The sequence below is a fragment of the Ornithorhynchus anatinus genome, chromosome X1 (assembly GCF_004115215.2).
Source record: "Ornithorhynchus anatinus isolate Pmale09 chromosome X1, mOrnAna1.pri.v4, whole genome shotgun sequence".
Taxonomy (NCBI): domain Eukaryota; kingdom Metazoa; phylum Chordata; class Mammalia; order Monotremata; family Ornithorhynchidae; genus Ornithorhynchus; species Ornithorhynchus anatinus.
Genome location: NC_041749.1, coordinates 84,719,128 through 84,733,735, shown reverse-complemented (window position 1 = coordinate 84,733,735; position 14,608 = coordinate 84,719,128). Strand labels below are relative to the sequence as shown.

Sequence of the window (14,608 nt, the reverse complement as noted above, 5' to 3'; positions counted from 1 at the left end):
TCTACCCCGGCGCTTAGAACGGTGCTCGGCACATAGGAAGCGCTTAACAAATACCGACATTATTAGTATAGTAGTAGTATTACCTGCCCAGGGGCAGCAAGGAATGGGAGAGCGGGACCGTAAAACCAGCCTCTGGAAAACTCCCACATCCTGTTAGTCCCGTTCTTCCTTGCTCCCCCCAACGCCCCCAACACGCACACTCTCTCTCACACACACAAACGTTTCCCTTCCCGCTCCCACTCCAGTGTTAATGAGGAGAATTGGAGGCAGGGGCACCTTTGCCTGCGTCAGCACACTTGCCTCCAGCTCCAAGCGTGCTGCGGCCAAGACACGGTAATGAAAGCGAGGACCAGGGGCTGGGGCTTTCTGGGCAGTGTTGAGATGAAACGAACAACGCGAAAGTTAGAACGCACCCCCTTCTCCTCGGATGCGGGGGTTGCGTTCTTGCCAGACCTCACGTTAAGGAAAACGTACAGGCGAGCACTCGCTCTGTCCAAGTCTCCGTGCAGGTAACCGGGTAACTCCTACGCGCTCCGTCCGGACGGGCAGAGTCTCCTTTCTGCCCCAACGCTCTTCTAGCCCCGACGTGGAGTGAAATCACCCGCTGGGGCGGAGGTGGCTACGCTGGCCTTGAGTGAACAACCCTAACCCTCTGTGCGACCTCCCTATCTTCCCTCTCCCGGAGAGAAAACGTACTTTGCCAGATCTACTCTCCAGGCCACTTCTGCGGGGTCATTTTAAGGATTAAAACTCGGTCCCCTAACTCTCGGCTGAGGAATGCCCCGGATCTAAGGAGAGGAAGGCCTTTTCGAAATCTGCAATACGAACTCGTTTTCAGTCAGTCGATTGTATTTATTGAGCACTTCCTGCGTGCGGAGCACTGTGCTCAGCGCTTGGGAAAGTACACTATAACAGACGCGCTCCCCGCCCACGAGCTTCACGCCATGGTCTTCTGCGGGGGGGCGGGGGGAAACAAAGAGGAAGGGCGAGGAGAAGAAGTGAGGCCTTGGCCCGGGGCGTTCCGGGCCCCTCAGGTGAGCTTCATGACTTTTTTGATCCAGTCGACGTAGACGGACACGCGCGTGAAGATGGCAGGCCAACCGGGGCGGGCACAGACGCGGTTGGGAATGATGATGCCTTCCAGGACCCAGCAGTCGTGGGTGAAGCAGGCCAAGGGACCCCCGTAGTCGCCCTAGAAGAAGGAACAGAAGGTTGGTGAAGCTCCGGGGTGGTGGGGGAGGGACCGGCGGGGAGCTGCGCGCTGGCCGGCCCCCGCCCCCCCCAACCAAGGGCCCTTGGGCTGTGAAATGAACACAGGCTTCTGATGAGCTCCCAGATAGCTGTGCTCGGGGCTCTGACCCGGCACCCAAGCTCCGTGGGACGGAGGCTCCAGGTTGGGGCCCGGGAGGGGCTCGGGGAGAATCACAACCATCCCAGCGCTAACGGAACACGCCCACCTTGAGGCCCTCGAGGCCGGCCCCTTGGCGAGAGGGTCAAGGGCTGCCGAGCCGACTCCTCCCCCAGGATCATCCATCTGCCCTCTCGGATCGGGGGACAGAGAAGCTTTCGAATCAAGGTAGACGGAAGCGGTTAGGGCTTGTCAACCGGCCCGGACAGAAATCTGAAAGGACGCGACTGAAGTGTACCAAACCACGATCGGGGGGTGGAATGATGATGACGGTATTTGTTAAGCGCTTACTCTGTGCCGAGCGCCGGGCAAACGCGATAACGGTTCACCAAATTTGAAGGCTCGAAGCTGGTAGGGTCAGGACAAAGAAAGCCTTCCCGCAAAAGGCGATCGAGCGTGTGGTGCTCATTCCTGTCGGGAACCTTTCTCCCCCTCTAGACCGTAAGCTCGTTAGGGGTAGGGAAGGTGTCCGCTGCTTCTGTCGTATTGTACTCTCCCAAGAAGCGCTTAGCAACGATAATAACAACCGTGGCATTCGCGAAGCACTTTGTGCCACGCACGGTACTGAGCGCTGGGGTGGGTACAAGTACATCAGTTTGGACACAGTCGCTGCCCCACCCGGGGCTCACCGTCTCCAGTCTCCATTTTACAGATGAGGTAACTGAGGCCCAGAGAAGCGAAGTGACCCGCCCAAGGTCACCCAGCGGACAGAGCCGGGATTAGACCCTGCGGCCTGACTCCCAGGCCTGCGCTCCATCCACCTCGCTGCTTCGTGCTCTGCGCGCTGAGCGTCCTCGATAAATGCCACTGACTGAGTGAGTTGTGCGGGCTGCACCTCAGCAAGTGGGGACAGGTTTGGCTAAACTCGTGGCTGAGCAGTTGAGAAGGGGTCCCTCCCCGACCGGGAAGATGAGAGTCGGGCGTCCCGCCGCCCGTGTCGGAGACGGAATCCTGGGCCGGGTGGACTCCGACCCGGTGACGACAGTACTTTGGGGAACAACAGACCTCACATGCCCCGGCGGGAGCGAGCAAGCCCTCCGTGCACATCTCGGTCTCCTGAACGCGGCCCCGGTGCTTGACGTTGCAGTCCCGGTTGCTCATCACGTGCAGCGTAGCCACGTTGAGGACGTTGGGGTTGCCAGTGCCTGAGAGAGAGGTGTCCAGAGCCCATCTCACGGGATTCCCCGAGCCCACTCACGGAGCCGGGAGGAAAGGATCTGTTTCCTCCTTCCCTTGTAACTAGGTCCGATCAATCACCCTCTCTTCTGGCATGTGAAGAAGACAGGCCAGGCCGGAATCCATCCATTCTAAGAGAGTTGTCCTTAGGGGGAAGAAGGCTCACAAGGCCTCACTTTACTCTGGTCTTCCCTGTCCAGAAAATGGGAAAGAGCTCACGGCACGTGCCGTGCTCTGGGAGACCGGTGGGCGGGAAATGTGTCTTGTTGTAGTGTACTCTCCCAAGTGCTTAGTACGGTGCTTTGCACCCGCTAGGCGCTCAATAAATCCGATCGAATGAATAGAATTCCCGCATTCCTGTCTGGGATGAGTGGTGAGTCCTTTCGGTCTCTACAGACTTTCTCAGAAAGAGCTGAATGAATAGCAAATGCCACAGGGAATCCTCCTTCAGAGACGCTGCTACTAACAACGCTCCCCAGACGTTCTCACCGGAGTTCCCGGGAGGAATGAGGGCGTGTTCCTGATATTCCTACTGGCGCGTTTGCTCCCTGTAGCACTAGATGCTCTTGGAGAAGCTGTAAAACACACACACACACACACACACACACACACACACACACACACACACACACATTCTCTTTCCCTCCTCTCTCCCACTCCCACCCTTCCCTTTTCCTTTCCTGTCAGATGTCCAGGGTGAGGAGATCTGAAATCTGGCTAAGGGAAAGCCAGTGACGGCGGATGGCAGAGTGCTCGGAGGAGAGCAGAACATGGCAAAGATTTAGAAATTCCACCGGTGGTTGTTCCTCACCTTGGGTTTCTCCCCATCCTGCGATTTCACATTTGGTGCCTTTGGGCACCACATACTTCTCCGGGGGCAAGCAGATCACGGCCACTCGTGGACTCGGGGTCACGGGTCTGTGGGAGCAGCAGAGGGGAGGGGCTCACAGCCCACTTGGCCAGTTGAGCCCCCAGGTCACAAATTCCGGGGCAGATTTTTGAGCGGGAGGCCTGGACGGCTCTGTGCTCAGAGATTAGGGCCTGGGTTGGGTCTCCCAGCACGCTGCCTGGGAAGCAGAGTCTGTGTCTGCAGGAATTGGCCCTGAGCCAGTTCCCCCCAGCTGGTTAGCAGATATTTTTATGCCTCAGAAGACCTGTCTCAGGCCTCCGACCCTACCGGCCAAACCCCGCCGTCCACGAGCACCGTGCAGCCCTCGGCCCCGAAGGGGAAGCCGGGAATTTTCCCCATCTTCCAGCTGAATCCTGGGCTTTCGGCCCTCGACTGATATCTCGGGGTCCCGCTGCTCCTCCCTTGCCCCCCGGTCCCCTGGATCACTCTGCCGGGGAGTAGGCCTCGGTCTCCCCGTCTCCTTCCCGCCGGGCAGGAGAGTGAAAGCAACAGGGGTCAGGTTGTTCACGACGGGTCCCTCTGCCTGAGGTCTGCCCTCCTGCCCCCTGACCCGCTACATAATCCCAGGCCCTTCCCTATCCCCGCACCTCTCCAGCTTCAGCATGACAAGTTGGGAGTTGGAAGGGCCACACACCAGATGCACCACGGGGATCACCTGCAGGTCGGGGTCGTTGGGGCCCGGGTTCTTGAACAGAGTCCCCAGCCAGGCCTCGTAGCCTCTGACGGTGGCCTCACTGAGGGGTGGGGAGGGCAGAGGCACAATGTCAGGGGGCGGGGGGGCGGGGGAGCGGTGTCCCTTCGATCCCCCGGTTCCCCTTTCCACTCCTTACGCGCCCTCTTCCCCCGCCGGGTGCCTGCCTGACTCTGCCCCCCTCCCTCCCGGGAGGTCGTTCCCTGGCAAGCGGAAAGGGGACCCCGGGGACGCCCATCACCCCCAGAGCTCGGAGTCCTGATTGGCCTCCCCGCCCCGCAGTGCTCCCACCCATCCCCACCCCAGGCCCCGGGCTTTACGAGGCAGGAAGAAGCGAAACACGGCGGAGGGCCTCACCAGGAAGAGAAGCACTGGCGAGCAGAGATCACCCACTGCTCGCTCACCAGGGTCCCGCCACAGAAGTGCTGCCCCTGCCTGGGATGCGGAGGTGGAGCCCGTGACAGGCAGTGCCCTTCACTCCCGCCCGCCCCCCGCCCCCCACCCCCCAGCACTCCCACCCCCACCCCGGCCTTAAAGTGCTTCCACGGGATGGACACCCCGGGCACCTTGAGACCCCGCCGTCTCGGGGATGTGTCCGGACTAGAGCTACAGCGAACGTCTGGCGGGAGGCCTAAAAGGTGGGATCTTGAGGAGGCCCCCGGGGAGCAGTAAGGGTGAGGAAGCAGGACGGAGGCGACCCCGAGGAGGGGCAGCCTGAGGGGAGTGGAGCCCGGCTGCAGGGAGGGGAGCGTGGCTGGAGAGTCGGGGGGGCCCGGCCGGGGAGATGTCCCCCCCCGCCCCATCCCTCTTCTCTCTCCCTCCCTCAGCCGTGTCAGCCGGGAGCTGGGTGCGGGCAGGGAGGCCGCTGTCGGCTGGAGGCCGCCAGCGGGTCCGCGGCTCGGAGCCTCACCGGTTCCGCAGGCTGACCGTCCACGGTGAGTTCCCAGGCTGCCCCCCGATGACCCGCAGCTTCTCCTGCCGACGATCATCCCTCTTGCCACACTTCTCAAAGAGAACCTGATCTGTGGGGGAAGCGAGCGGGGGCCTGGGCAGGGACGACGGGGCCCGGGGCAGCGGGCCGGGCTCCTGAATCTCTCCCGCTCCCGTCCATCTAGGGTGACCCGCAGGTTACCTGGAGTCTCCAGGATGGACGGCTTCCTATTGCTGTCTGAAGAGAGAGAGAAGGGAGGGGCTGAACCGAGTCCCCGGCGGCACCGGTACGAGCAGGGAGCGGAGTCTGCGGGGGCCCGTGGTGTTCCCGAGCTGAAGAGGAGGCTCACCGCAGGGTTTGAGGGCGCAGTAATCAAAGGGGGTGTTGGGATCTGTGGTGTAGCACCAGGGCCCGTGGCTGTCGTCATCTGGGTTCCGGCAGAAATTCCCCTCCAGGTGGGCGTGAGGAGCCGTCGTGGGGGAGAACCTGACGGGGGAGAGGTCAGAGCTCGGAACTCCCCCGCCAGCTCGGAGCCTCCCTGTTACCAGTGCTTTCCCCTCCCCATCCCTTTCCACTTTCCCGTCTGTTCCTCTCTCTGTCCTCCTTCCCCGACCGGGAGGCAGCCCTGGGCCCCACCGTCACCTCCCGTCTCCCGGGATTCTTTGGCCCGCCTGCCTCCGGCGAGCTGTACGAGCTCCCGGATCTCCTCTCCCAACTCGCCCTCTCTCCCTCCTTCACCCTGGGACCCTCCCTGGACCTCCCCTCTGCCCACCCCTGTTCTCCCTGCCCTTCCGCAGCCCCTCCCCTCCCAGGTCCCGCCCACGGAACTCACTGAGGCTGATGCGGGGTCTTATCCGCCCAGCGCTGACAGATGATGCCCTTCCGGGTCTTGTTGACCCTACCCCGGTACTGTGCTCCGTTGCCAGGGTAACAGTCTGGGGGGCAAAGGGGCCGTAGGCGAGGAGGTGGGGTAGCCCCGTCCCCTGGAGCCTCATTGCCCACTGGACCTTAAGGTCCTCGAGGGCGGGAACCACGTGCGGCATTGGGCACAGAATTGGCGTTCCACCGAAACCGCTGATGACGGTGGGCCCAGGCGCTTGGGTTTCCCAGGTGCGGGGCCGTATCCGGGTCGCGGGGCCCCGGGGTCTGGCCCGGGGGCTCCCGACCCTCCGCAGCCCCCCATCCCGTGTGCCGGCTGCACCCTCACCTTCCACCTTCACGTCATCCGGGCAGCGTTTGATCTGGAAGCAGAAGCCCATGTGCAGGCTGGAGCGAGAGGTGAAACACCACGGCCCCTCGGAACCATCCGGGTTGCGACAGTAATTCTCCCGCAGGTCCCTGGGGCAGACAGAGCACCCCCACCCCAACCACTCAGGCTTGGGAAGGGGCGGGTGGCGGGGCCTCGTCGGGCTCCGTTGGGCTAAAGAATCTCCGGATTGGGGGGGGGGGGAGAGCCTCTTCCTCCCCTGAGGGTCTCCGTCCTTCTCCTCCCCCAGGCAGGGCCCCCCCCCCCCCCCCCCCCCGGCCCCGGCTGCCCTGCGCTCACTTGCACTGGTATTTCTCCGGCAGGAAGTGGTGTCGGTGGGGGGTTTGAGCGTCCCAGCGCTGGCAGGGGATTCCTGACACGGTGGTGTTCGCCGTCCCCCGGTACCCCTCTCCTTTGCCCCGGAAGCAGGTGAGGGTCGTGTCCTCGGGGGGTTGCCATCTCCTTGCTCCTGGGCAAGGGAAGGAGGAAGTGAGGGAGGGACAGAGCCGGAGTGGGAGTGGGAGCCCCAGGGCAGCGACCGCTTCCTCCCCCTGGGGTGGTTGGGAGAATAGCCGTGTTGGGGGAAGGGGTGGCGCTGGGGGGATTCTCACTAAATTCCTGGGAAATCATCTGTCTGTCATGGTGACCTGGGGATAAGAGGGTATTGACTTGCGCCCCTTCCTCCTCCCTGAACACACCCCACCGACCACACACCTTTCTCTCTGGCCGCGGCTGGGGAGCGGTAGTCGGGCAGGGACCCTAGAAGTGAAGCGCGGCGACTGCAGCCCTCCAGTCCCGGTGGATGAGCCAGGAGCTTAATGTCGCACTTACACTCTCAACCTGCTCCCGTTTCCACTACTGCTCCCTTTCCCCACCCGGCAGGAGGAGAATCAGACGGGCTTCCTCTCCCGTAGCCGCCCCGTGAAGCGCGTACTGGCAGGCGCCATCGGCTCTAGGCTCACACGCTACCCCCTCGCCAAATCCACGACGCCTCCCCCCGCTCTCTCCTCCGTTCGTCCCTTCCTCCTCATCGGACCCCCCGCCCCCCGCACCGCACACACACCCCTCTCCCTTACTGTAGGCGCGGACTCCGAAACCCGCGCTCCACTGTCCGACCCCTGTCCTCTAATCTCAAATCCCATATCCCCTCCTACCTCACCTTGCTACTCTCCTACTACAACCCATCCCTCCTCTAATCCTAACCTACTCGCCGTACCTCGATCTCATCTCTCTCTCGCCGCCGACCTCTCGCCCGCATCCTGCCTCTGGCCTGGAACGCCCTCCCTCCTCGTGCCCGCCAGACCGTTACTCTCTCCGCCTTCAAAGCCCGACTGAAGGCGCAACTCCTCCAGGAGGCCTTCCCTGACTGAGCCCTCTCATCTCCTCTTTTCCCACTCCCTTCTGCGTCGCCCACCCCCACTTGGGCACAAAGACGGCGAGCTCGCTCTGGGCGGGGATTGTCACTCTTCACTGCTTTATCGTACTTTCCCAAGCGCTTAGTACCGTGCTCTGCACCCAGTAAGCGTTCGATAGATACAATCGAATGAATGAATGGATATCCCTAATAGTCACTTAACTTCTCTGTGCCTCAGTTACCTCATCTGTCAAATGGGGATGAAGACTGTGAGCCTCACGTGGGACGACCTGATTACCCTGTATCTACCCCAGCGCTTAGGACAGTAAGCGCTGAACAAATACCAACATTATTATTATTATTTATTTACGTAATGTCTGTCTCCCCCCCTAGACTGCAAGTTCACTGTGGGCAGGGAATGTGTCCGTTATAATAACAACGTCGGTATTTGTTAAGCGCTTACTATGTGCCAAGCACCGTGCTATACTGTTGCGTTGTACTCTCCCAAGCTCCCGGTACAGCGCAGCGCACGCGGGGATCTCTCGATAGATATGATTGAGCGACTGACGTAGACTACGACGGACATTTGGGGGGCCCAGATCTGCTCTTCCCTCCCGACATCCAAGGGTAGGGGCCACCCCGCTCCTCCCCGCCACCCACCCGCACACTCACGGCAGCGGGGGATGTGACAGAATTCCCTCGGGTGTTCACGGTCAGTGGTGTAACACCACGGCCGCTCCGAGCCGTCCGGGTTGCGGCAGTAATTGTCGTCCAGGTTCTTGTCAGGATACCTGGCGTCGGAAGAGAAGCCATCTCTGCGACCCCCGTAGTTTCGCCTCTCCCTACCGTCCGGGCCCAGGCCCTCGGGCCAAGCGGAAGGCGGTTCCTCCCGGCCCGTTATGGAGTCGGGGCCGGGGGGGGGGGGGGGGACAAGGGGCCCTGGCGTGACAGCTCAGGGAAGCTGAGACCCCCTTGGTTTCTGGGACTCAGTCTGGAGCGGACCCTCTGTGCCACGGAGATGAGGGATGGAGAAGCCCAGCCAGGAGGACTGTCCAGAAAACCCGATGTCGTCTGAGCCCTTTGGTCTCCCTGAAAGCAGGTGGCCCTGGAAGACCCTTGGCCCTAAGGATGGGGGTTGATTCCAGGCCTCTTGGGGCCACTCCTGGCCTGAAGAGCAGAGATTCCCAACCTCTAGGAGATGGGCCCAGACCCAGCTCGGTCTCTGGGGATTGCTTGGAGCCTGTCTGGAATGCCAAGGATTACTGCTGGGAGAGTCAGACTCAGGTCACGGTCCCAAGGGCTAATGCCAAGCCCTCCATTTTCAGGTGGGGAAAAGAGACCCGAAGGTGGCCGGTGACTGAGACCGGTGAGAGGGCCTGACAGTGGATTTGTACATTCCAAGCACTCAGTACAGTGCTCTGCACATAGTAAGCGCTCAGTAAATACTATTGAATGAATGAATGGATTCAGGGTGCTTGGTCCTGAGCAGAGCACGGGGAGCAGCATGGCCTAATGGAAAGAGCCCAGGCCTAGGAGCCAGAGGACCTGGGTTCTAATCCCGGCTTTGCCACTCATCTGCTGTGTGACCTATGGGCAAGTCGCTTCACTTCTCTGGGCCTCAGTTACCTCCTCTGTAAAATGGGGATTGAGACGGTGAGCCCCATGTGAAACGTGGGGTGTGTCCAACCTGATTAGCTTGTATCTATCCCAGAGCAGCCTGGCTAAGTGGGTAGAGCAGGGGCCTGGGAGTCAGAAGGTCACGGGTTCTAATCCCGGATCCGCCACGTGTCTGCTCTGTGACCTTGGGCGAGTCGCTTCGCTTCTCTGGGCCTCATCGGTAAAACGGAGATTAAGGGTGTGAGCCCTATGTGGGACAGGGACTGTGTCCAACTTGACTAACCTCTATCTATGCCAGTGCTTATTACAGTGCCCGGCACATAGTAAGCACTTAACAAGTAACAGTAATAATAATGATGATAATAATCATGGCATTTGTTAAGCGCTTACTACGTGCTGAGCACTGTTCCAAGCGCTGGGGTAGATACGGGGTAATCAGATTGTCCCATGTGGGGCTCACATTTTTTAATCCCCATTTTTACTGATGAGGTGACTGAGACACAGAGAAGTGAAGTGACTTGCTCAAGGTCACACAGCGGTCACGCGGCGGAGCGGGGATTAGAACCCAGGACCTCTGACTCCCAAGCCCGGGCTCGTTCCACTAAGCCACGCTGCCAAGTACCGCAATTATTATGATTATTGCCTGGCGCATAGTAAGAGCTTAACAAATACCGTTTAAAAAAACAAAGGACACGGGCCTGGGAGTCGGAGGCCCCGGGTTCTACTCCCAGCTCCGTGACTTGCCTGCTGTGTGACCTCGATTAGACCGTAAGCCCGTCAGAGGGCAGGGACCGTCTCTATCTGTTACCGATTTGTACATTCCAAGCGCTTAGTACGGTGCCCTGCACATAGTAAGCGCTCAAGAAATACTACTGAATGAATGACCTCGGGCAAGTCACTTGGCTTCTCTGGGCCTCGGGTTTCCTCGGCAGTAAAATGGGGAATCAGTGCCTTTTCTCTCTCCTACTTAGGCTCTGAGCCCCACGTGAGACAGGGACTGTGGGCTTAGAACGGTGCTTGACACGCAGTAAGCGCTTAGCGACTATAATAATAATACAGAGCGGCGCTCAGTGCTTAGAACGGTGCTTGGCACATAGTGAGCGCTTAACAAATAGCATCTTTTTTCTTTTTTTTTTTTAATTTGCCTCTTCTCTCCTGGGATCACTAAGGGGTGCCTCTTCCTCCCCTTGAACAGCCTCCGGTCAGCCATTCTGTCACACCGCTCAGCCCGCATAGCACCGTCACCCCCCTCCCCTCACCCCTTTCCCTTTCACCGTTTGGGCAGCTTAGTACGTGTTGGGATCGTAGGGATGCTTGTGGGGCCGCTGCAGGTCCCAACGCTGGCACTCCCTTCCCGATTCGGTCCGGTCCACGGAGCCCCGATAATCCTCCCCGTTACAGGACAGGCAGGTAGCTGTTGGAGCAGGGACCGAGTTTAGGCAGAGCCCGGAACTCCGTGAGATAGGGCTGGTGGTGACGGTGGCGCGTATTAGCGTGCGCGCGCGCGTGTGTAGACGGACAGGCAACTGGGCCTCAACGTGGATTCGAAGGACTGGAAACTAAAACCCCAGAGAAGAGACTGAAGGACCCAAATTATTCAGCCTAAAGAAGAGAAGGCTGAGCAGCTTCAAGTCCGTGACAGCCCGCATCTTTCTCAGTGATATTCCCTGTAAAAATGTTTTAAAAAAAACCCAACCTCCCCGCTAGGTTGGCTTACGAAAACCCTGGAGTCAGTACCTAAGGGAGGCCGTAACCCCCACCCTGCCCGGAGAGAGTTTTCGTAATAGACCCGCTCACCGTCCTTCTGGGCGGGACTAGCCACCATCCCGCCTGGAGCCAGGATATCGAAGGGTTTGGGTATCGAAGGGTTGGAGCCAGGATATTGGAGGGTTTTTCCAGCCAAGGATGCTGGAGTTCCGCGAGTCCCACAGACTGGGTGGGGGTGAGCGGGCCGCTGGGAGGGCGCTGCCGGCGTGGCAGTGGGGAGCTCGGGCCAAGACCTCGTCCTACACGCGGTGAGGGTGTATCCGGGGGTCTGAGTCCTGGGGAAGCAGGGGAGGAAGGCAACCAGAGCCAGAGGACCACACGTCCCGACTCACCTTCTTCGCAGGTCTTGATCCCACAGACCTGACTGCGGACAGCTGGGTTTTGGGTATAGCACCAGGGGCCCCCCTGAGCCCCATCCGGGTTGCGGCAGTAATTTTCTTCAAGGCCGTTGTGGGCGGTTGGAACAAACCTGGGAGAAGACAGGGGAAGCCGGGGGGCTCCCTACAGGAGGATGGCCACGGAGGGCCACGGGGAGAGCGGCTGAGCTCTTGGGCTCCCGGGCCCGGATCCTTCACCCTCACCTCTCCCCCTTCCGCCTCGGCTTCTGAGGTTCTTCCAGAGCGATCGGCTTTAGGGACGGCTCCCTCTTTCCCCCACCTCGACCACACTCGGCGGCCCCGCTCCGTGCCTGGGACCGCCACGGCCGGAGCGGCTCTCTGGGAACCGAGAGAGGCTCCGGGCCTCCGCCTTCGCCCACCCCGGGGCCGGAGTTCCTTCTCACTTGTGATCGAAGGGGTACTTCTCTTTCCAGGGCTGGCAGGGATGGCCCTCGATGGTGGTGGCCACTGTGCCGCGGTACGTGGCCCCCCTCTCCACGATGCATTCCCGCACGTAATCTGCCAGAGAGAGCCCGTCGGAGAAGAACGCCGCCGGCCGGGGCCTCCTCCTCGCCCCCCTTTCCCCGCCATCCTTCCTAGTCGGGGAGCGCTCTGAGCCCTGGGAGGCGAATGACGACGCGCCATCATAACGTCTCCCAACCGAGCTAGAGATTCTGCCCCCTTCCAAGCTCCTCTGTCCGTTCCCTTCGTGCCTTCCACCCGGTCTCCCCAATCCCGCGCCGGCCTCCCCTCCATCCTCTCTGCCCGCCCGCCTTATCGGACTGGGAGATCTGGCCTCCCGATGGAATTTCTCGCTTCGGGCCATCACCCCATCCGGGGTGCCCGGGTGGCTCCTCGGCTCCGTCTTCCTTAGCCCTGCTCGACAGTCACAGCCCCGCCCTCCGTTCATCCATTCGATCGTATTTATTGAGCGCTTACCGTGTGCAGAGCACCGTACTAAGCGCTGGGAAAGTACGACACTCCGTTACTCCGACACCGGGCCGGGAAGACTTGCTGCTTTCCAGCCCTTCCCGGGCTTCTTTGGTCATCCCTCGCCTGGCGCCCCGCCCCTGTCGTGCCCCTCCGCCGGGCCCCTTGCCCGCACCGCACCTTCCTGCTGAACACCCCTTGCCGTGTGCCAACCCTTACCCGGCCCAGCGTGGCAGGCTCACCTTTCTTCTGGAAAAGGTCATAGTGTATGTTCCTCTGTAGCAGGGTGTGGGCTGAATTCTGGGTCTGGGAGAGCAGTTGGCAGGTCTCGCTCACCAAGTTGTAATGAAAAGCTCTGGGGATTGGGCGGGCGCGTCCAGAAGAATCCAAGAAGAATTCCATCTCTGAGGTGGCCCCGCTTCCCCCGCCACCTCTGCAAGGTGGCACCCCTCCCCCCGCCCCATGCCAACTCCACGCTAGGCCCCCCTCACGGGCCACCCTGCAGGCCTTGCTCGGGAGCCCTACACCCGGCCCGGCCCAACTCAGTATCAGCTTCTCCCACCCTCCCTTGACTCCCAGGACTCCCCGGCGCTCGATCCCACCGTCGCTTCTGCAAACGACCCCTTCCCCTCTACTCTGAATTTTCCTGAAACTTCACCTTCTGCCCAGCCCTGTGGGAAGGACATTCAGAAATGGGCTCCGGTCCTGCTGTCCTCTTTCAGAGTCCTTGCCCTCCCACCGGGAATCCCTTTCCCGCGGGCCTGGGAGAAGTCTGGCCCGCCGAAGTGGTCTCACGATCGTCCCTGAGCAAGCCAGGAGCCTCTCTCCTCCCTCCTTCTTCCCGCTCGCTCTCACGGCCCCGATGAGACCGACTCAGTTTACGCCTCTACCGGTTTTATGGGCAAGGAGGCGACGCCACACCGTGGCCCCCGGGATCCTGTCCAGGAGGGATCCGGGGACCTGCCGAAAGAAGGTTCCCTTCATTTCTCCCCAGGCTGCTCCGTTGCCACTCACCTGCACGTCCGGGCCCGAACGCATCTCCGGGCGCATTCCTCCAAACTAACCGTGTTCTCTTGCCACGGTTCTGGGGCCTGCTGGGACAGGAACCTCAGCTCCGTGGCTTTCAGTAACTGGAAGTCATTGAGAGGTGACCTCTGGACTGGATGCAAGGCACAGAACCGGGCTCAAGCAACTTTCTCCCAGCCACCCACAGCACCCTCTCCGTGTGTTCCCCCCAGGGCCCAGCGGAATGGAGGCCGTGCTTGGGAGGGCAGGAGGGCTACCTGCCCACCCCAGAGGAGGGGCCGGATGGGGCCGGTGGCACCGAGCTACAAGGTGACATGGGTGCGGGGCGGGGGGGGGGGGGGGGCGGGGAGGCGAGGGCACGACCCAAGCATTTCCCTACCCTACTAGGCAAACAGAGACCTGGGGCATGTGGGAAGGACAAGGGGTCCAGAGCTCTCTGGATGGCTACATTATAGGGTATGAATGTCTACGGGAAGAGGAGGGCTCCCACAGCTACTCGTTGGCTCCACCCACCCTCGCCTCACCTTCGGCCACCCTTAAGACTCAACTGAACAGGAGGGTCCCTGTGTGAGTGACAGAGAAGAGGGAGGAAGGAAGAGGAGGCTAGAGACTTGGAGGGGATAGCGTGGGGAGGACCACCTAGGGGAAGGAGAGATGGAGAAGAACGAGATGTGAGGGGCTTAGGAGGAGGAGGAGGAGGAGGAGGAGGGCCAGCAGTTTCGTGGGGCGAAAGGCGGAGAAGTCGAGCATTCTTTTCTTAGGTGAAATGATCCAAGGGTCGGAGAGATTGCGAGAGAGGCACAGAGTAGACGGGAGAAGGGGCAGGGAGTGGAGGTGCTGTGGAAAGAAGGAGGGGGTGCCGGAAAACGGGGCATCTGTGAAATGGCCTGGGGGCGGGCGAGGGGGAGGAAGGACTGGGAAAGGGGTTCTGGGTCCCCCTCCAGCCATCCCGCTGCTTGGGCCCCCCCCCCAGGCGGTGGGGACGATCACCTGAAGTGCGCGGAGAAACCAGTGGAAGCACCAGTAGGGCCAGGACCCGCCGCCACATCCTTCCCGGTATCCTGGGTGACTGGAACTGGACCTGGGGCTGAAGCCAGCTCTAGGTATAGCTCAGAGGCCCTGCCCCCTCAATCCCGGAGGCCACGTCTGCACGGGCCTCCACCTTCCACTTTGCT

General features: G+C 61.0%; 1 protein-coding gene across 7 annotated transcripts; it reads right to left on the bottom strand.

The window, feature by feature from the left end:
* Positions 1-842: 842 nt before the first annotated feature.
* Positions 843-14,576, bottom strand: MST1 (macrophage stimulating 1). 7 transcript variants are annotated; one of them, XM_029049673.2, is made up of 19 exons: positions 14,424-14,576; positions 13,422-13,566; positions 12,650-12,762; positions 11,882-11,996; positions 11,131-11,375; positions 10,627-10,747; positions 8,389-8,507; positions 7,077-7,121; positions 6,663-6,831; positions 6,324-6,454; positions 5,949-6,051; positions 5,466-5,602; positions 5,318-5,353; positions 5,096-5,207; positions 4,543-4,620; positions 4,082-4,228; positions 3,396-3,502; positions 2,414-2,553; positions 843-1,192 (listed from the first exon to the last, which is right to left on the bottom strand). In XM_029049673.2, exons 1-19 carry the CDS (start codon positions 14,479-14,481, stop codon positions 1,031-1,033), a joined length of 2,283 nt encoding a protein of 760 aa, XP_028905506.1. In that variant the 5' UTR covers positions 14,482-14,576; the 3' UTR covers positions 843-1,030. The 7 variants fall into 7 exon arrangements, with proteins under 7 accessions (XP_028905506.1, XP_028905508.1, XP_028905509.1 ...); XM_029049675.2 differs by lacking the exon at positions 11,131-11,375 and adding an exon at positions 11,433-11,601 and having other exon boundaries at positions 10,608-10,747; positions 14,424-14,575; XM_029049676.2 differs by lacking the exon at positions 11,131-11,375 and adding an exon at positions 11,433-11,569 and having other exon boundaries at positions 14,424-14,572.
* Between the last annotated feature and the right edge of the window lie 32 nt (positions 14,577-14,608).